Below are 22,891 nucleotides of genomic sequence, written 5' to 3' on the forward strand. Positions count from 1 at the left end.
CCACCTGACCTTGCTTGAAGCTGTCTCCGAAGCACTTGGACTAAAGCCTCTAGGGGAACATAAGTCAGTTCATGCATCGATGCCAAAAAAATAGTCTTAGAACCTACCATCTCCCTACTTTTATCACAGTATGTTTTATGCCTGTGGTGTCTTCTCTCTAGGTACCCCGGAGAGGTCTCACTCTATTCTATTACAATTCTCTATCAATGGGGGAATCACTTGGCACCTGATGGACGAATTTTACTTCCCTCAGACAACCAACATACTTTTCATTAATGTTCCCTTGCCATATACTGCCCAGACCAATGCTACAAGGTTCAGACTCTGGCAACCTTATAATAATGGTAAGAATGCACATGTTCGCCTATGATCAAAACTGACGATGGCATTTTACCATGTTTGTTTCTAAGATGTGGAGGAAGTGTTTGTCAACTGAGTAGTTTTCATTGTCCATAACACACATTTTACCTAGAGGAGTCTCAATGAATATTTAACTTTATGTATCTTTATTGTCTCTTTGTATTTGACTTATAAGTTCTCTTGATGATGTAAACATAGCTAAAGCCCCTTACAGAGCTAAGGTTTTTAAAAAATAATTGAGCATTGGGCCGCCTGGGTGGCTCAGTTGGTTAAGCATCTGCCTTTAGCTCAGGTCATGATCTTGGGGTCCTGGGATTGAGCCCTGCTTCAGGCTCCCTGCTCAGCGGGGATTCTGCTGCTTCTGCTCCTCCCCCCTGCTCGTGGGTGCACTCTCTCAAATAAATAAATAAAATCTTTTTTAAAAAATGTAGCATTATCGTTAGTCACTCCTCAATTGTAACTACATTCCTGCTGAATTCATTTGGGAATAAATAGTTCTTCTGAGTGTGGCATTTCATTAGTGAGACAGAACAACATTGCAGCAAAATACCATGACAAAGTGACAGGGACTTACACCAAGCAGAAAGTACCTTAGATAAAATATTCTTATCACATACCCCCGCTTCAGTGATAAGTTAAAGTGAATGTATAATTTAACAGCATTTTCAGATGGCTACAGAAAATGATTCTACAAATTCCTAATGTTTTATTGCTTCCAATATTTCTATTAACTGCTGATTATAAAGGACCAGACTCTACCAAATCATGCATTTAATGGCCTGAGTAAGCATGGAGATATCCCATTAAGCATATTCTTTGCAGAGGTAACACAGAAATGAATAAGAAAAATGTACCGCTATCTCTAAAATTTAACCTGAGTATTTATTTTATACTAGTAAGCCAGAAATAATTTTTAACTTATTACGAACAGAAAAAATAATCTTTTATAATCACCAAATAAAAGTAAATATGAATAAATAAATAAATGCAACCAAGTTTCACAATCCAGAGGATCACTGTCTTTATGTTATGATTGGAATTTTACTTACCTTTTACTTTATTGTTTTCACCAACTGCTTCCAAAACAAGAAAAGAGAAGAAAGCTACTAGAATTAGTACAGTGATAGCTGGGGCACCTGGGTGGCTCAGATGGTTAAGTGTCTGCCTTCAGCTCAGGTCGTGATCTCCAGGTCCTGGGATTGAGCCCCACGTCGGGCTCCCAGCTCAGCGGGGAGTCTGCTTCTCCCTCTCCCTCTGCCTCTCTCCCCTTGCTTGTGCTCTCTCTCTCTCTCTCTCTCTCAAATGAATAAACTCTTTAAAAACAAAAAAAGAATGTACCAAAAAAGAAAGAACAGTGATAGGATTAGAGAGAGAGACACACACATGTGACTTCATTTAAATCATCAGGTTATTTCTACAAGCTCCTGTTTACAAATTATATATATATTTATATATAATATATATATCTTGGTAAGAATTGTAGTCAAAGTAGAAATCAGCGAAGAAGCAACCTTGGGGAATCTTGATGTTTCTGCTTTGGCATGGTCTTATTTCCTTGTTTCCTGGAGTCCAAACAGCGCTTTGCAAAGACAGCCTGGGTTTGCCCTCCTCCCTACTCTGTAGGTATCTTCCTTCAACACCCAGCCTGTGTTGCTGAATCAAATTCTCTGACAGCCTACGGAGTGATTTTACTAGTTTTCTGGATAGTTCCACATATCTTCAAATAAACATAAAAGTTTTGAAAAACATTAAAAAATGTACATAACACAGAATATCTTCTTCTGTGTAGTTTTAACAATTAAATAAAATTATGCATCAGGCCAGGGTTTCCATGACCACAGTCCTTTGGCCTGACCGTAGCATGATGCTACGTCATGAGCTGACTCTAAAAGGTCATGAGTTGCTCCTTGAATCAACTAGTATACCTCAGTTTTAAATCCGCAGGCTTGACCACCTGTGCTCACAGATTCAGGTATCTTACAGGTTCTCCTAAACCATGAAAACATAATTCAAATCCCACTCTTGGCAGCAGAGGGTCTGTAGCACCCACTGGGACTGGGAGGGGAGCACAATTTCACAGACTGTCTCAGCTTTCTGAAATCAGTGAGGCTGTTCCCTGCTCTCAACTTAATATGATTGACAGCTTGATTCTTTCATACTTTAAATACACTGTTGCATAGTTTGTGTTTCTCTGTCTCAAAGGCATATATTTAACCTGTTGTTACTGATTCCTTTCTGTCCTTCACTTTCTTCCAACGAGCAAAAATGTCCCTCCAATTTCCACCATTGGAAAAACTTTTTTTTTTATCCAAAAATGCCTTAGGTAAGAAAGAAGAAATCTGGATTGTTGATGACTTCATTATTGATGGGAATAATCTAAACAACCCTGTGATGCTTCTGGATACATTTGACTTTGGACCCAGAGAAGACAATTGGTTTTTCTATCCTGGTGGTAATATTGGCCTTTATTGTCCATATTCTTCAAAAGGAGCCCCGTAAGTCTTTAACTGAGATGTTAAAATAAAACCATCGCTCTCTACAAGTGACAATGAACTTTTGCCCAAATGGATTTCTTGTTGTTTTCTTCCCTAACAGCGAGGAAGATTCAGCTATGGTATTTGTTTCAAATGAAGTTGGTGAGCATTCTATTACCACTCGTGACCTGGATGTGAATGAGAACACCATCATACAATTTGAGGTACTTGACTTTGTCCTATCAAAAATGCTTTAAATTTTATCTTGAACAAAAAGCCAGGAAAGAGGAGGAAAATCTCAGATAATTTCATGTGTTATGACTTTCCATTTTTGTGCAAGGACAAAAGAGGTTTTACATCATAATTCATTTTTATTAGCAGAACCAATCGTCCTACTAAGATTTTTTCTGAGTTTTTGTCCTTTATTTATGACATAATCTCCCTACCTACCACAATGGGAAGTTGTTGAAATAAATTATTTTAAACATTATAAAAATGAAAAGGGCCATACTATTCTAATATTATTGTTTTCACAATTTTTATGTGTTACCTAAGACCCAGTTAGTGTAACTACCGTTACACCATGCTGGCACATTTATATAATGTTTATCATGGTGCCGTGAATTTTACAGATAAAACAACACTACACTATTTTTATAATTTTTGTGTATTTCATTAATATTCATGGACTCCTTATAATTTGGAAGAGAGCAAATTAATAATGTATAAAAGAAAAACTTTTGTGTATTTCAAGACTTAGATAAAATCAGCAGAACCAAGGGTGCATTGTGCCAGCATTCAATAGTACTAACTTTCAAAAATGCTTGTTTCATAGTTGAGATCTCTAGCTGCCTTTAGGAAGGCTTACAATAGTGCCTGACTGCATCAACAAAATTCTGAATATTTCTTTAGATTAACTCTCGGTAGCCTCTAAATTAGAGTTGTCTCTTGCATCTCAAAAGTCAGAGACCAAGTGATGCTGTCATAGAGAAATTATTCTGGATCTATTTTAAACTTTGTTATATTTTCTAGCTTTATTTTAAGTTGCTTAAATAACCTTCTATTATATTTTTTAAATGTATGCTTTAAATGTTAATTTAAAAAAATAGCACCTGTGGCCCTGTTCTGTTATCAGAAGATCTAGGTAGAAACAAATGCCTGTAGTTGAAACGTTTATCTGATGTTGATACTTCACTCATCAAAAGGTACAAGGAGTAAGTTCAACAACAAAAATTATAAGTATAAATATATCCGGGTGCTTCAGGAGCAAGAAAATATTAATCTCAATTGCAAGAGGGGAAAATTGCATAGGAAGAATTACATGCATTTATTTAAGTTTTAGTTTATTTACTTGAAAGCGTGGAAAAAGGAATGAAGTAATTATTTCCCTAATGATTAAGAAGGTCTTTCTGAAAACGCTCTCCCTGTGCCACGGAAATCGTGACAATAATTGTATTTTGTTGAATACATATGGAAGTTTTTTCACGTGCGGAACTTCGGGGATTATTTGGAAGGCGTCACAGGAAGGAAAACAGAAGGCCTTCCTATCTAGCGGACTGAAAAGAAGTTAATGGTTAGAAATAAGCAAACAGTCTTTTCATTACGATTTGCTTGGCTTGGCTATGAAAGTAGGCCAGAAGTAAAATTTGGAATCCATGCCAGCCTTACCCACTTCCTAGCTTTTTATAAAATGAGGGAAAATAAATTTTTTATGAGCCCCTTTGAGGTTCTTTATGAAAAAATTATTATTGGAAGGTAATATATGATATTACTCAGGCAAAACAGAATTTTACAGTGTTAAATATTTCAGCAGGGCAGCTCCCAGGAAAACGGACTCTCGAGAAAATAATGAAGTGCTGAATCATTTCAAGGCCTGTTGCTCTGAAGTAATTTGTATCGCTTTTTTTGGCTTTTTTTCCCTTCCTCCCCCAGATCAATGTGGGATGCTCCACGGATAGCTCGTGTACCGATCCAGTCAGACTGGAGTTTTCAAGGGACTTTGGGGCGACGTGGCACCTGCTGCTACCCCTCTGCTACCACGGCAGCAACCACGTCAGCTCCCTGTGCTCCACCGAGCACCACCCGAGCAGCACCTACTACGCGGGGACCACCCAGGGCTGGAGGAGGGAGGTCGTGCATTTCGGGAAGCTGCATCTGTGTGGGTGAGGGCCTGCTGCTTCGCGCCGCCATCTTTCTCCTTTGGCGGCGTTCTCCCTGAGGTCACCGTTGACTTGCCACTTTACGGGGGGCGCCTTCCCCCTAGTTCTCCTCTTCAGCAGATCCGGGGAGGCTCCAGACATGGGACTCCGAGCTGACACACTGCTCACTTAGAGTTTGAAGGGAGATTTAAAAGAGTACATCATGGGCTGCACTCTGTAGGGACTCATAGCCCCCACGGGTCTTTATTAGATCCATGAGGAAGCAGCAGATATATGGTTTTCTCCTAATGTTGTAATCCCCCCCACACACACACCTGCCCCCACCTCCCAGGATAAATGCAGTGAGAATTTTATGACTTTTGGACATCTACCTGTGTCTCTTATGTAGGGAGAGCACACAGCGGGAGGATGGAAGCCCACAGAATAATCTAGGTGACTCATAAAAAAAAAAAAAAAAAAAAAAACATTGTTCCACTCTTCCCCCGCCCAGGCATTTCTGCTTTTCCAACTTCTTTCAGCGTTCTTGTTCCATATATTTGACTCTTCTGTTGAAAACTATTTGGAGATAAAGGACTTCAATTCTAATAGAAATGAAATGAATAGTTCAAAAACTAAACCTAATAATGCAAGTGAACAAAGAGAGGAAGTCAACAAAGCAGACTGCCTCAGAATTTGTCTTTTCTATCAGAAGAAAAAACTTGTTCTTTCAGGGTGAACGTGTCAAGAAAAGAAAGCACTAATACACTTTCAAGATGGAAATAGATTTACATTCCCAATGTGAAACTCAGCAAAATTATAAGTCTTGAGTCTTCAAGCAAAATGACTAATACCTAGTACTTTTCCAAAGGGGTGAAAGTAAATTTTCACAAGTCTGCATTCTCTTTGAACATAAATCCATTTGCTTCTCATCATATCATCAGCATAATTTTTATAATTTGATTGCTAAGGACTTTAATATTTTGAGCTGTCAAGGATGTTATTTGTTAATTCTTGATGTTACACCAGGGTATGATCCCAATGGAAAATCCAACTATTAAAAAAAAAAAAAAGGCATTACTAAGCAGAATGTCCTCACGGTTCTGTAGAAGACAGAGCTGACAATTCAGCCAGCACAACCAGAAAGTTGTTATTGCTGGGAGTGGGGAGGATTGTCTATAGAAGAATATGGCAGGGAGAAATAGCTCAGGAAAAACTTTTTACCCAAAATCAGTTGTATTATTTAAGATCCTATGTTGCAGGAAATATAAAGGGCTTACCAAAAAAGTGGAAAAACTTACTAGAAGCATACTGGGGAATTTCATGGACCCCATTTAGAAAGTGTGAGGGCCTCAGCAAAAGGAGTGTGTGACCCTCATTTTTATCATGCTGACTTTAACATCACTCAGCAAACGACCACTCTCATGTGCTGGAACTCTTAACTCCACATTTCTAGAAAAGACAGTCTGAATCAATCAGCTATAGTCAGAAAGTTAAGCCATGCGACAGAAGCCTAGCTGCCCAAAATCCACGCTTATGGGCAGTATAGGCAGAGAAAGGCCTGCAGGCCGATCACGCAGGCACCTAGGACCAAGATCGTGACCATTATGGTCATTGTTGAAAAGCTCCAAATTTTCTCTTTAATGGACCTCTCATTTCCTCCTATTGCTCGGCTAAGAATTGGATTAATGAGGAAACCACCCTAAAGACAGGGTGTAGGGCATGAATTTACATTGTTTTAACAACTGAGACTTGCTTCAGCACATTCCCACATGGAAACAGTCCTCTTTAAAGAAATATGGAATAAAGTCACAGGACAGTTGCTTCAGTGTCATGGAAACCACCTCACTTAGAATTGGTGATGTCCACGGGGCTGTGCTGACGCATAAGGGAATACAATTTGGAAATCTGAACGAGAGAAATCATAAGGCAATATAATTTGAACATTAGAAATGTATATATTTTCACCCGCTGCTATTGACTGTCAGTTTAAAATATACCTCCTCCAATGATAAAGGTGCAGAACTTAGGCCATCGTGTTATTTGTACTCCGTGTCATTTTTATTTCTATAAAAAGAAAGGAAGTCTGTCCAAGAGGCATGCCCACTCTCAGAATGGTATAAACCTACCCTCCAAACTGCCTTCAACCATTTCTGTGAAGAGAAGTATTGGCCTTAATAGTGTTGTCTGGTCCTTGTTTCAGGAAGAGAATTAGCACTCTTGTTAAAACCCACGCAGGCATGAATTGCTGGAAGGCAAAAGTTAAATTTTCTCCAACTCAGTGAATCATTGCTTGGTTTGTATTCAACATGGTCCATAGTGACAGTACAAGCCAGATGCTAAAAAATGTACACAACCCATGTGTAAATTACCCTTTTCCATGCACTTGGTGGACACCAGATACCAAAAAAGCACATGAAATGTTTTCAGGTACAAAATGACCATGTTTGTCAATTCACATATGAAGCATGAAGTATTGAGCTTCCATTGAGTTTTATTCACATCACCTTTGTGTCCTTTTCGTCTAGGAGTCTTTCTGTCTGTAAAACTTCCTAATTGCTTTTGCTTTATACAGTTTCATAATGAGTCCACCAAAACCCTTGTCTAAAGAAAGCACCATTATGTGCTTGAAATTTTAAGTTTACATTTAAAAAACAGATCCTTTCGAATACCACTGGCTTGGGAGAACAGACGCTGACATTCACCAGGGAGGGTGGCAGTGAGAAATTTTCAAAATAAGGTTTCAGCAGAAGGGAAGCACAGTGAAACCAGACCCTTCAGCCCATTTATCATAGTGCTTGCAATTTCTGTGTCAAGGCAGGTGAACAATAATAAATATCCAACCAAGGTGGTTCATTTGTATTCAGAACATTTGAATAAATAAGGAGTTCAAAAAAATCCATGTAGGCTTTTGTTCAAAGGAAAACTCTAGCCATTTCCCTCAGCTCAGCAGTCTGGAAGTTCAAAGGGTAGAAAGTGCTTCTTGCCAAGACTAAACTCTGACAAGTATTTGAAAATAAAATGTAATTATGAATTGGCATTTTGGGAGCAGCTCAGTGTGGTTGGAGTCTTGAGATAAACAATGAAATTAGGGTTAAAATTATATGTGGGAACTTGACTCCATCTGCTTTACGATCTACTGAACTTTAGAAGCCTAATGAATACTTCCAAAATTAACTTCTAATTTCTGTTTCTCAAATTAAAAAATTATTCTGAATTTGGTTTTGATGATCACTGAAAATGGGACACATTCATAGGGTACAAAGATGAGTGTGCATGCCATCTCTATCTCCATCCCCTCAAAAATAAATCTGTCTTCTTTGAATTTTGTGTCTAATAGAACACACTAAACTGTTTTTGAACTACTACCTAAATATGTAGATTATTTCCAAGAAGCTCTCATCAACAATATGATAGGACAATTTACTTGGAAATAAAATGAATTAATGGTTGTTGGGAGCTGGAACTAGGATGGTATGGGGAGTGACTGCTTAATAGACACAAGGTTTCCTTTTGGGGTGATGAAAATGTCTTGGAACTTGATCCAAGATGGTTAGCTAAACACTGGGAATGTGCTGACTGCCACCCAGTTGTACTCTTTAAATGGCTAATGGTTGCTTTTATGTTATGCGAATTTTACATCAATTTATGAAGAAAAAGATTAGTTACGCAGAGTGTAGATAGAATGCAGAAAGCGTCACCAAAGAAGTCACTGTTGAAAAAGGTGAGGGTCAGGTGGAATTTGACCTAGTGATAGGATTAGGAAGGGCTTACAGGAAACAGGAATGTAAATTGGCAAAATCCTGGAGATTGAGGAATGGAGTTTGTGTTCTCGAAATGCCAAATCGAGTTTTCTACTTCTTGAGTGTGGTGCAGAGGTAGTAACTGGCCGCTGCTCCTTGATCAGATGTCCTTACTTTGAAACTGTGTTGTTCTGTTGCTTTGATTTTATTTATTTTTTTATCATGTTAATCACCATATTACATCATTAGTTTTTGATGTAGTGCTCCATGATTCATTGTTTGCGTATAACACCCAGTGCTCCATGCAGAACGTGCCCTCTTTAATACCCATCCCCAGGCTAACCCGTCCTACCACCCCCTCCCCTCTAGAACCCTCAGTTAGTTTCTCAGAGTCCATAGTCTCTCATGGTTCATCCTCCCCTCTGATTCCCCCCCTTCATTTTTCCCTTCCTGCTATCTTCTTCTTTTTTTTTTAACATATAATGTATTATTTGTTTCAGGGGTACAGGTCTGTGATTCAACAGTCTTACACAATTCACAGCGCTCACCATAGCCCATACCCTCCCCAATGTCTGTCACCCAGCCACCCCAACCCTCCCACCCTCCACCACTCCAGCAAGCCTCAGTTTGTTTCCTGAGATCAAGAATTCCTCCTTTCAGTGAGGTCATACGACACGTGGACGGAACTGGAGGGTATTATGCTGAGCGAAATAAGTCAATCAGAGAAAGACATGTATTGCTTCGATTTTAAAAGACTTGTACCTCTTTTTCAGATCTGTGCGTTTCAGATGGTACCAAGGATTTTACCCCGCTGGCTCTCAGCCAGTGACGTGGGCCATCGATAATGTCTATATTGGTCCCCAGTGTGAAGAGATGTGTAACGGACATGGGGGTTGTATCAATGGAACCAAGTGTATATGTGATCCCGGCTACTCAGGTCCCACCTGTAAAATAAGCACCAAAAATCCTGATTTTCTCAAGGATGATTTTGAAGGTAATCTTTTAAAATAAGTTCTATATAGCTTTGTGAAAGAAACTACATATTAAATGTAATTTGTCATATAGAAGTAATCATGAATTCTACTCTAACATTTCATTATTTATCCCTACAACTGCGACCACCCACGCCTTCATTTAGTTCTGAATTGTATAGGGTTCCGTGTTCGAAACAATGGTCAATGAGAATGAGGAAGGCCGTGATTGAGAAAACTAAAGCTGGTTTCACCACTTCTTCCGTCACATGGAATTGCTGATTAATGACCATTTTAGAAACCGTCTCTAGAGGGTTAATCTTGGGTAGAGGGAACAAGTTTCCAGAAATATAAATTCCTGTCGTCATTTATCATCAATTCATTGAGCAGCCTCTCATCACTTTCTGTACTTCAGTTTTATACCTAGAATCTAACATCATTATGTCTGACGATAATGTAGAAAAATGTACTTGGATATGTTCTCTGATAAAACAATGGGAAAATAGGGCGCCTGGGTGGCTCAGTTGGTTAAGCGACTGCCTTTGGCTCAGGTCATGATCCTGGAGTCCCGGGATCGAGTCCCATATCGGGCTCCTTGCTCAGCAGGGGGTCTGCTTCTCCCTCTGACCCTCCCCCCTCTCATGTGCTCTCTCTCTCTCATTCTCTCTCTCAAATAAATAAATAAATAAATAACAATGGGAAAATATTCTCATAAAAGAAAAGTCTTAAACAAGTGTAACAGTATGTTAGGATGGTGGGATCAAACGATTTCTTTTTCCCAAGTTGTCTATAAAATTATTATAAGATATTTATGGTTTTAAGTACAATTTAATATTAGATTTAGGTATATCAATACAATGGAGTATGATGCAGCCATACAAAGGAATGAAATACTGATTCATGCGACAACACGGATGAACCTTGAAAACCTTTAGGCTGGGCGCCTGGGTGGCTCAGTTGGCTAAGCGACTGCCTTCGGCTCAGGTCATGATCCTGGAGTCCCGGGATTGAGTCCCACATCAGGCTCCCTGCTCGGCGGGGAGTCTGCTTCTCCCTCTGACCCTCCCCCCTCTTGTGTGCTCTCTGTCTCTCTCATTCTCTGTCTCAAATAAATAAATAAAATCTTAAAAAAAAAAAAAAAAGAAAACCTTTAGGCCAAGTGAAAGAAGTCAGACACAAAAGGCTATATATCATATGATTCTGTGAAACATCCAAAATAGGCAAATCCATAGAGACAGAAGGCAGGTTAGCGGTTGCTGGGGGCTGGGTGAGGGGGGGGATGGGGAGTGACTGCTTAATGGGTATAAGGTTTCCCTCGTGGGTGATGAAAAAGTTCTGGAACTAGGTAATGGTGACAGTTGCACAACATGAATGTGAATGTACTAAATGCCACCGAGTTGTTCACTTTAAAATGTTGAAAATGATCAGTTTTGTGTTGTGTGCATTTTTGCACAATCAAAAAAAAAAAAAACACCTAGATCTGAGATAAGCATCTGGAGAGATTTGTGAGCTGGTTTTGAGAAGACATTACTTAATCGAAAATATTAAATTACACTGTAACTTCTTCCATTAAAACTGTGTTTTTAAAAATACTTTATAATACCTGCCTGACACGGTCCTCAGAGTAGCAAAGACAATGAAGAGGCCAGTGGAAAAGCTGCATTACCCTCTCTTACTTTTGGCCTGAATCACTATCTGCCTGCCAGTGTCATTTTTTTGTAGTGTAGGAGAGTTGAGAGGAAGGACCCATCTGTCTGGACCACAGCTACTCAGGGAAAGCCCCACCCCCCCCTTCTGTCATGCAGCCCCTTAAATTATACAGCCAAGGTTAAACAATTCAGACAAGCTAAACTGTTGAAGAGACCTCTTCTCCCAAAATATGTGACTTAAGTGTTCATGACTTTGTATTTCAAAACTGCCTAAAGCGCTTAACCATAATCCTTTAAGAAAGAGTATGACTGTCTTTGGGGTCATAGGTAAATCACCTTTACCACTTTTTACAGGTCAGCTAGAATCTGATAGATTCTTATTAATGAGTGGCGGAAAGCCATCTCGGAAGTGTGGAATCCTTTCCAGTGGAAACAACCTCTTTTTCAATGAAGATGGCTTGCGCATGTTGATGACACGAGATCTGGATTTATCACATGCTAGGTAAACATTTTTAGATGCTGTCGAGAAACCACGTTGTGATGTACAGTAACAGAACGTAATCAAATCAGAACGAAGCAGACATCTTAAGGGCAAGGCCTTCCATTGGAAATGTTGAGCTTCTCTCTTATCTAAGACTCCGTAAAGACACAATTCATGTAATTTCCATCCTAAAACCGAGGGAGCTTTGTGAAATAAGCTAAATTAGAAATCAAACATAGCTAAACAGACAAAAGTTAATATCAAGATCGGTGATATTTACAAGATGGTGACTAGGAAATGACAATGTTTCACTTACTTTCACTTCAAGAAAATAATGTTGCATCTTTTTTATCCACCTTCTAGAGAATACTTTTTGGACTTGGACCATGTACAAAATTATCTACACCACGCGTAGTAGAAAGCTTAAATGAAATACAGTATGTCCTCAAATCACCCACCATTAATTTTATATCCATTAGCAATTTAAGTTAAGAATATTTGAAGTGTAACCTTATTCTTTATAAGCATTTCTTTCCAATGATTTGCTCCTGCTTTCTAGGCACTCATTTTCTGATTTGAGCACAGCCTCTCAGAAACAAACTGGCTCAGAGGATTATGTCCTGTCAAGATGTGTATCCCTTGATCATTTGACAAGCCAAAAACTTAGCCAGGAAAATAAAGAAGACAACTCAACATGTGTAAAATGGAACCCTGACCTATTTTTGCAAGTGAACAAAAAAGTCGTGTTTTTGTTTTTTAAAACATTCCCGAGTATCTTAAAATAGATCTTAACATATTTACCCTCCTCTTTCACCTAAATCTTTCATTTATTGAATTATAAATTTGACCATGCTTCATAAAAATACAATTCTGTGAGATAATTTTACAGTGATAGAAAGCAAAATTTTATTTCTCTTCATCCTATTTTAATGCACATGGTTTAATTTGATGCTCTTTATTTCAGATTTATCATTGGCGGTTGAGTTCTCCAATTTAGAAATTATTGGGTTTTTCTAAATAATTCTGATGTGGATTTACCATAACTAAATTAATCTATAAACATTTCCCAATACAAGTAGACAATAGGCCAAAAGGTTTTTTTTCTGTAAGTGGTTATTGTTTTTATAGATATCAACATCCACTAGGCACTATGTATTTTTTTTTTCATTAATCCAATGTTAAAAGCTCCATTATTTATCTCATCTCAGTAGCGTGCTGTGTAGGATTTGCATACATTGACCTCAAAATGCTCCATGTAAAATCCCAGTTTTCTCGGGGTTATAAGATAAATGAATGCCTAGTTAATGGAGATGGGGGGAGGAGGAAGCCATGAAGAATGCATGGTTTTATATATGGAACTGATAACTTTTATTATAAGTCCCAATATGCTTCCTATGTTTAACATGCATGCATAATTGGGCATATGTGTTGGGTTACACATGAAATTTATTCTGCATTACCAGCTAGCACGGCGGCCAGACCAGGCACCAGCAGCTTGCCTGCCAAAGATAACATGTGAGCTAGTTTTCGTTGGTACCCCAGCTGGTCACTGCCACTCCGTCCACCTCCCTGCCAGCTGGGAAGGCTGCCCCTGGCTGTGCGCCACACTTCTCGATGGCCAGTATCATCCATCCCAAACCCAGCAATAGTCCGAGGCTGGCACAGCCCACCCTCACCACCACCCCCATACTCGTGCTTCCCTGCCCCTGGCACAAAAGATGGAAAAGGGGCCCAGGCTTGACACATCTCTTCCAAAAGATCCCTGGCCTTTCACAAAGAGGAGCTACAACCTCTGCATTTAAATGTGTCTCCCCAGACCAGTAACAGGAGACTGAAAAATGACTGGTAAAACCAGAGGATGGATGATTTTGCCAATTAATGGCACAAACTACGTTCATAACATTCTTCCAGTTTCAGATACTAAGGATAAATTCATCTTAAATAGATAACAACACACACTCCCACACTTGGAGAGTCTTTGGAACCCTCCCATCTTCTTATAGGATGGCCAGAGGGTACGGTGAGTGCTCAGCTCCTTCAGACTCACCTTTGTGGAGGGGGACAAAATATGAAGAGGGTACAGAGTTGCTTTTTTCCAGACTTCACATTTTATTAACTTCCTTACATTAAAAAGGAAAATTGGACTTTGAAATGATTGCTCTGGACATTCATTAAATCCTCATATTCATTAAAGCCATGCATTCATCTCCCCCACCCATGACCCTGTGGGCTTGTCTTTTGTGAACAGTGTGAATTTCTCACTGAAGTAAAAAAAAAAAAAAAAGTCTACAATAAATCTTCCTCGTGTCAGATTTGTGCAGTTCTTCATGAGACTGGGATGTGGTAAAGGTGTCCCTGACCCCAGGAGCCAACCTGTGCTTCTCCAGTATTCGCTCAATGGCGGCCTGTCTTGGAGTCTCCTTCAAGAGTTTCTTTTCAGCAACTCCAGCAACGTGGGCAGGTACATCGCCCTGGAGATACCCTTGAAAGCCCGTTCTGCTTCTACTCGCCTCCGCTGGTGGCAGCCATCTGAAAACGGGCACTTCTACAGTCCCTGGGTTATCGACCAGGTCAGTCCATTCGAGATTAACTATTATAATTGTTGGCACTCGAGCTGCACATGGCCTAGATCGCATTCAGGCCAGCCCCCTCGCTCAGTCGAGGAAGCCCAAGACCCACAATTGAATGACCTGCCCATGGGCACACAGCTAGATTAGATATGCCATTTAGCTTCCTTTCGTTCTCTTTTCCTTCAATTGCCTGAGCCCATAAAAACAAACGACACCACAGAAGGCCCAGGTCCTGCACATAGAGAAATCTGCCATATGGGTAGAGGGACTTTATCAAGCGTGATGCAAGGTTATAATTCTCTGAAAAGGAAAATGGGCAAATTAGCATTGGTACCACATGCACTCGCTTCCAAATCCTCTTTCCTAGCCTTTGAGGAAGAAATAAATAAATCTTCCTAACGTCCTTACGGACAGTTCTAAAGGATCTTCATCCATAATAAAATGGGTGTCAAACAGAACTCAAAGAACCTGTTAACAAACGGTAGAATCCAGGCGAAGAATTGGAACTGAAATGCTTTAGGATACAACTGTCCTTAAATAGAAATTTCTCTTGGAAAATAATCACATGTAAGCCAAATTTTGCTCTCCCAGCTTGGGCGCATGTAGTTTCCAAAGGCGCAGTTTGGCCCACGAAGGCTGTGAATGGTTTTGTCAGTACTTCGATTTGTTTTCTGCCGCTTCTTGCCAGATGGGCAAGCAGACCACACAAACAAAAGCATCCTGAAAGGCCCCTGACGGGATGCTCGCCGTGTGACGCGCGTGTTGAGTGATCTGACAGAGGAGAAACGCAAACAAACAAGAAGACCGAACTCTCTCCTGTTTTGAAACCATATTGAAAATCCGTTTTCTTAAAAAAATGCCTTTCAGATTCTTATCGGAGGAAATATTTCCGGTAATACGGTCTTGGAGGACGATTTCACGAGCCTGGATAGTAGGAAGTGGCTGCTGCACCCGGGAGGCACCAAGATGCCCGTGTGCGGTTCCAGCGGTGACGCCCTGGTCTTCATCGAAAAGGCCAGCACCCGCTACGTGGTCACCACGGACGTCGCCGTGAACGAGGACTCATTCCTGCAGATTGATTTCGCAGCCTCCTGCTCGGTCACGGACTCCTGCTATGGTAAGTACTCCCTCTCCAGGTAGAGGGAAGACGGGTGCAAATGGGCATCTGTGGCACCTCTGACAAGTCTGAGTGTAAAACAGAAGTGCGCGTGAGTCAAACCGTGGTCGCGTTCTTGGAAATGGTGTGTATACATTACGTTTTGGAAGTCTCTTTTTTTAAGCCTTGTAACGTGAGCTTATTTTTAAGTACAGGTACTTGAAGACGTCTTTACATATAAATAAAAACGCCTAATTGTCTCTTTTTGAAAATTCAGATTTTTCTTTTACCATCAGATCTGCAGGATTAGGGACTCTCATCACATAGAGAAGGCCAGAGTCAGCAATAGGATTTACACATGAGTTTGTATGTACATGGGTTTTAATTCATAGAACTTTATATCAGTTCAGCTGCTGTCTTCTTTCCGTCGCTCCAGGAATCATGAAATTTTGTTGTTCCCATTTTGTTTTATAGTTTTTGCCATTCTGGGTCATAGCATATTCTAGGTCACCCTCATTGTGACCAGTTTGCATCCTCTAGGTTGTGCACATACACACTCATACTTACATATACCTTGCTCACACACACGTGTGCGCGCACACACACAGACACACCTATCTTAGGAGATATAAAGACTGACATCACTTCATACTTGGACCCTTCGCTGTAACTTGCAAGCCTGTCGGGATTCTGGGGGTCTTCTGGTCTTTAACCACCCCATATCATTCTTCATTTAAGAGATCCAGATGAGAATGTTCACAAGGACTTTGTCCTGTTTTAGATTCCAGGGGGCCAACGTCTGACGAATTTGGTTACTTCCAAGGTCTTGCAAAATCCAGATTTTTCCTATTTTCTTTACTTTGAACTTAAAGGACATATCTTAGGGAGGATCCCAGAAATGCTCTTGCTACCTCAGATTCAATCAGTCAACACTAAACTAGTCAACAGGAGTGGAACTTGGATAAGTATAAGGTACACATCTGTCTTCAATAGGTCTAGTTGAGGGGATACTTTTAAAAAGTTAGAGTCCAATAGGTGACTAATTCAAGTGCTCTATGGATTGGTATTGACGCAGAATGTAATGAAAGCTCAAAGGAGAATGAGATGACCAATGGATGGCCAATCCAGGATCTGGGGAAGATTTCACAAAGAAGCTTAGTCTCAAATGGGCATTGATGATTGGAATGGATTTGAAGGGTGAATGGAGAAGAAAGGACATCCCAAGCTAGGCTAGCAGCATAAGCAAAGAAGCAGAGGTGGGGGTGCTCCTAGTCCATAGGAAAAACCATGAGCAGACCAGCCTGAATAGGCAATATTTTCATCTAGTGGAGGAGAGTAGAATTCTGATTTTGAAAATAGAAAAGGACGTTAGGGTCCTAGATACCTGTTTCCTCAGTAGCATAGGAAGGTGATGAGAACCCAGGGAGGTAAGTTATGACCCAGTAGGCCTGTAGCAGCACCAGGACTGACACTCTGCTTTCATAAGCCCAGTCCTGTGTACTTTCTACTGCCGGCTGGTGCAACCTCTTGAGAAAGGTTGAACTGAATGATAAAATCAAAGAGGAAAGTGGATAAGCAGAGTTTGCAGCTAAGGAAGAAGAGCCTTAAAAGGCACATACAAGAATCTGTGCTTGACAAGGACATGAATAAAGGGGCACAAGGGCAGAGGAGTGACATGGTCTGTTTTAGGGCGATTAGCCCAGGAGCTGATGAAGGTGGGTATGCCAATAAAGAAGCCTCAGTGGTCCTCTCTGTAGGAGGTGATGGAGTCCTCCCGGTGTGGCATGAAGAAGAATGGGATGGATAAAATTGATATGAGACCATGCAAGCACAAAGGAAAGCAGCAGAAAAATCTCAAAACCAGGTGCCAGTTTGAACATTGAGAGTAAAAAAGAGAAGAGTAAAATTTCTAAAATAATTTCTAAACTCTGAACCTGGAAAACCAGTGCAAAAGTATCTCCCTTGATTGAATTTGATAGTTAAGAAGAGATGTATATTTATGAGGGAAAAGGGTGAGTTTTTCTTTAGTTTGGGTGCAAGTAGCTTTAAGTGGAGATGCCCTTGAGTGAGGAGGATTTGCAAGACAGAAAGCAGGAACTTTGTCTGAACGGTGCATCACAATATGCCAACATCCGGTGTAATGCCAGGCTGAGTAAACATTTATTGAATGAAGGAAATTAATTGGAGACATAAAATTGGCAGATCTGGGCACAGGGATAATAGCTGAAGCCCAAGGAGTATACACAGAGAATAGAAGGCCAGAAATGGAGTTTGGAAGAATGCCCATAGCTGGGCTCGTTAGCACAGGAGTCAGAGGGAAAGGAAGACAGGAGATTCAGAATAATGTCCTCCAAAAGAAAAGAAAGTTTCAAGAATCAGGGAATAATCAATAATGTCTACCGCTGTAGGAAGGACAAAAACAGTGAAGACTGAGCTGGACCACTGTATTTCACTAGGAAGTGTTGCTAGGAACCGTGCTGCAGTGAGTGGTCCCACGCTGGCTGCACATGAGAATCACCTGGGAAGCGGCACAGCTCCCGACACCTTGGCTGTGCCCCAGAAGAGTGAAATCACAGTCCCTGGGGGTGGGACCCTGGCATTCGTGGTTTCTAAAGGTACCCAGGTGATTTCAGTGTGCAGCCAAGATTGAGAATCATGACCTTGGAGAAAGCAATTTAAGTAGGGAGATAGGGGCTCGAGCAGTTTATAGACTGAAGCAGGAAATAAGAAAGAATATGAAACTCAGGTTATAAGTTGGATTTTTCAGAAAAAAGAAAGAAACAGCTTTTCCTAGACCCACAGCCTGACTGCATGCTTTGGCACAAATTGCAAGGCCTCCAGCTACCTCCTTATACCGTGCTGATTCCCCGGTATATTCTATAACACAGCAGAGCAGGGTATGTGAGCACAAGGGATTTTGCCATTTCTAAGCAGTTTTACCTAAAGCAAGAGCAAAATTGGCATTGTTGGTCAGGATCCCTGTGGAATGGTCAAATTTTGAGGAAGTTGCTCAATTTTTTTTAAACTATTTAAAAAGTAATCATTAAAATATATGGTTACTATGTTTGTACTTGCATGTTAACCATGAAATAAATAGACATAGTATAGTTATTATAGTACATATATATAATTTGTGTAATTTCATAATATACTGCAACTATTAGATTAAACAATAAATATATATATAACTACCATTACTATTGCTTACGTGCGTATGAACAATGGTTTTGTTATGATTGTTCTGAAAGTTTCTCAGTATAACAGAGTGATTCAGGAAAATTTATGTTTCACTTGATTCTAGCCCCTTAAAAGAAAAACTATCTTAATCTGGAAAGTGAAAAATAGTAACTAGTAATGTACAGAAGGAAAAATCTAACCAAGAAACATTTCAAAATAGGAAACATAAATACAGAGGAAAAATCAAATTGACATTTGAATTAAAACATAAGAAAACATAAGTAATTATGGTTCCTGGGTCTGCATACATGTATTTCTATTCAGAATAACGTTTCCTGTTCCAGCTATTGAACTGGAATACTCAGTAGATCTTGGATTATCATGGCACCCATTGATAAGGGACTGTCTACCTACCAATGTTGAATGTAGCCGCTTTCACCTGCAGCGGATCCTGGTGTCAGACACTTTCAACAAATGGACCAGAATCACTCTGCCCCTCCCTCCATATACCAGGTATGGATGCTTCTGCATGTATTGAACCCCAATTTGATATTATTTGGTATGTTGGATTTTAGGACAACAAGTTTAAATGAGATACATGCAATTTTGTTACTTGTTGATGGTATTGCCAGGCACGAATTACTAAGCAAAACAAGGGCACCTGGCTGGCTCAGTTGGTAGAGCATGGGACTCTTGCTATCAGGGTTGTGACTTTGAGCCCCACATTAGGCATAGAGTTTACTTTAAAAAAAAATAAGCAAAATAGGGGGTGCCTGGCTGGCTCAGTCAGTGGAGCATGCGACTCTAGATCTTGGGATCATGAGTTCAAGCCCCACATTGGGCATAGAGCTTACTTTAAAAAAAAAAAAAAAAGGAAAAGAAAAAAGCAGGGCACCTAGCTGGCTTGGTGGGAAGAACATGCAACTCTTGATCTCAGGGTCGTGAGTTTGAGCCCCACGTTAGGTGTAGAGATTACTTAAATAAATAATTTTAAAATTTATTTTCTTAAAAAAAAAACACTTAAAAAAGCGAAGTAGAAACCAGTTTTTGTGGTGACATCGTTCTGTGTTTTCCCAAAAGCCAGGCCTATACTGACTTCCATTTAACTAATATTTTGAAAAAATGGCATCTGTAAGAAAACAGTGGCTGAATCAGCGAGAATCGCCAACTTGATTCACTTAAATTTAAAACAGGCACGTTGGATACAGAGCAGATTTAAATGGAGTCTGCTTTCTGTTCAGTCAGACTACTGTAGATATAACAGTGAGCGGTGTCATATCAAATAGATATAGCAAATAAATGTGTATTAGAATTATTGTCTGCTTTTGAAATTTTATTTTCAAGAGTATCTTGAAAATTATCACCTGGAGCATTCTTTTTATATGAAAAACAATGATGAATGCATCATGCATTGTGCCTATAAGAAATGACAGTGGCTTCATAAAATTCCCTGGTAAATGCTTTATTTGAGTAAAACAGAATTCACCTTGCCTAGCGGATAACGACCCTCTCTCTTCTCACTAAGTAGGTGCTAATCATAGGGAAGCTTTAAAATCTTGATAGGAATTCCTGTTCCCTCCAAAAAACAAAATGGCAATCAGTTGTTGCCATTAAGAGAGAAGCAAAGCAACCAGTTCAACCATGTGGAACAGGAGTTACAGTTTGGGCTCGTTATTGTTCTCTCGCCTCCCCATGAATGAAGAATGAATAAATCTTCCTAGCAAATGACTGTACAATTCAGCTGTTCATCTAGGACGTAACTTTTCTTGGGGTTATCATAAATGGGCTGGTTTCAGTCGCTCACAGCCTAGGGCTTATCTACAATTGCTGACTCAGAGGTGCGAGGACTATATGAACTGTCAGCAGAGTTGCCCAGTTTAAATGAGATACCTAAGAACTGAGATTCTGTTGCTCGTTAGAGGTATTGCCATGCATGAATTATTAAGGTGATCTTAATAAGTGAAGTAGAAAAAAAAAAAAAACTCCATTAAGGCAGTAGTCTTCTATGGCTTTATGAATTCTGTGAATTATTACCCAGCTAGTTGGTAGCGTTTTGCAAATAAATGACATTCTAAGATTGATTCCAGCAAGTCATTATACCCTTCTACTCAAGAAAGGTAATTATTCTCCATCTTTTAACCTATCTTTTAATTGTCTTTTGCACATACCCATAAGAATTTTGACCCTTTCGAATGACATTTGAGAAATCTGATGAGCAGCCATTTCTTCTTGTTATCATATTGAAAATATGCAGTTTGTTTATTGTACTACCCTCAAAGCCCACGTTATACAATGGTCTTAAAGGTGACGCTGCCTTATAGTAAGGCCCTCTGGATAATTCAGAAAGAAATGCACATGAATGGACCCCAAGCCAGACCCGCCGCTTACTGTGCTCTGCCATATGCCAGAGATCATTAGAACAATGTGCCAGGCTCAGAGCACTTTGTCTCAAACGCAAGTTAGCATATCTGTATCTGCTCTTAGTTTCCGGTTACTTTTTCAGTATGGCATTTCTTTGTTTTGAGGTGAACTTACAGCCTCAACTTCTGCAAAGTATTGAGACATCTATGGTTACATTGTCCACTAGGACAGAATGGAGAATTCCCGTTTGTAGCTCTTCATCATAAACGAACATGATGCTGAGGACTTAAAGCCATGTGCTAAGTAGGGGTGAGGAGTGACTGTGACAATGTGCCGATGGTAGATTTGTCCACTCATTCACCTATCGTAGAACCACAAGGTTCCAGTATTGTTGGCACAGTGGTAGTAAGAGTCAACTGAGGTTGGTTATCCACAAACTGACGTCAAACCATTACCCAGACTAAAATGATCGGTAGTCATCAGTAGAGATTATTCCTTCATGTAGTCATCCATTAAACAAATACTTTTGAAACATTTAATTATATACCAGGTCTGTGTGAGGGGCTGAACTTATCCCTGCCTCAGCAAACTTTGAGTGCAGTGGGAGACAGAGATATTAACCAGAAATCACCAGTAATTGCAAAAGTAAATAAATTCGACTGATGGTGGACAGTTGCATGATGCTGAGAGATCATATGTCCTAGGGAGATTTGCCTTGATCAACAAAATCAAGGAACACTTTTTGGAGGAAAACATAATTGAAGTAAGAGATAAAGGATGGATAGCAGTTAACTGGGGGAGGAGGAGAGGGAGCAGAGTTCCAGACAAAGAAAATGGCCTATGACAGGAGGTAACAAGCATATCTGAGATACTGAAAGAATGGATCCAACCTAGAGAGAAAGTGGAGTGAGATGGAGTCTGACCATGAAAAGTATCATAGGTCATACTGAAGATTTGGGGATATGCCCAGGATGGCTCAGTTGGTTAAGTGTCTGCCTTCGGCTCAGGTCATGATCTCAGGGTCCTGGGATTAAGCCCCACATCATCGTGCTCTCTGTACCCTCTGCTCTCTCTGCTCTCTCTGTTCACTGGGGAGTCTGCTTCTCCCTCTCTCTGCTCTCTTCCTTTCCCTCTGTGCTCTCTCTCTCAAATAAAATCTTTTAAAAAAATTGTTTTAAATGATTTGGGGATATGTCATATAGGTGCTTAAAAATCTGCTAAAGTGTTTGGGAATGGGGGGCACGCTCAGATTTGCACCAGAAAAGCTTATTCTAATTGGAAAACAAATAGGGGTGGATAAGAGTAGCTGGAAGGAGACTCTTGAAGAGACAGTGAGTGCTGGTAGCTTGGACTAAGGTGCTGGAGACATGAAGGGAAGTAGAGAAAATCAAGAGAAATGGAAGCAATAAAATTGAGTTTCATGGTGAAATGGACGTGGGAAGGTGAGGGAACGGACAATGTTGAAGACGACTCTGGTTTCTGAGTTGAAGAACTGAATGGATGCTCGTGCATTTCACTGGGCAGGGAGCACTGAGACTGAACACAAGAGACATCACACTCTGCTCCAGACATTTCTACGTTACAACCTAAATAAGCTGAGGTGGATAGAATCATAGTCTCTATTACTCCCATATACACGGGTTCAGTTAGATCTTACTGGAAATTCAAAAATGAATGGAAAGCATTGTGGTTCAGTGGAGAGTTCTAGCTTTTCAGCCCTGTGAGCTTTTAAGCAAGTCATTCCATGTCCCAAAGCTGCAGGGTCCTCATGTGAAAAATGAAGAGACTTTTTGCCATGTAAAAAATCGAATAAATGTGCATGGAAGAGCTTGGGACATTGTGAACATTTATAAAATGTAGGTCATCTTTACATT

The 22,891-nt window shown here is 40.1% G+C and overlaps 1 protein-coding gene across 1 annotated transcript in view; it reads left to right on the forward strand.

The window, feature by feature from the left end:
- Nucleotides 1-22,891, forward strand: part of RELN (reelin) — a 523,500-nt gene that overhangs the window by 447,011 nt on the left and 53,598 nt on the right. The window contains exons 38-46 of the mRNA XM_035020402.1: nt 162-344; nt 2,684-2,855; nt 2,956-3,058; nt 4,767-4,996; nt 9,486-9,706; nt 11,687-11,834; nt 14,125-14,383; nt 15,251-15,500; nt 19,001-19,169. Of these exons, the coding sequence (XP_034876293.1) occupies nt 162-344; nt 2,684-2,855; nt 2,956-3,058; nt 4,767-4,996; nt 9,486-9,706; nt 11,687-11,834; nt 14,125-14,383; nt 15,251-15,500; nt 19,001-19,169 (1,735 nt within the window). The remainder of the gene's footprint in view (nt 1-161; nt 345-2,683; nt 2,856-2,955; nt 3,059-4,766; nt 4,997-9,485; nt 9,707-11,686; nt 11,835-14,124; nt 14,384-15,250; nt 15,501-19,000; nt 19,170-22,891) is intronic.

This window comes from Mirounga leonina, unplaced genomic scaffold, assembly GCF_011800145.1.
Source record: "Mirounga leonina isolate KUSES-001 unplaced genomic scaffold, KU_Mleo_1.0 Mir_174, whole genome shotgun sequence".
Classification (NCBI taxonomy): domain Eukaryota; kingdom Metazoa; phylum Chordata; class Mammalia; order Carnivora; family Phocidae; genus Mirounga; species Mirounga leonina.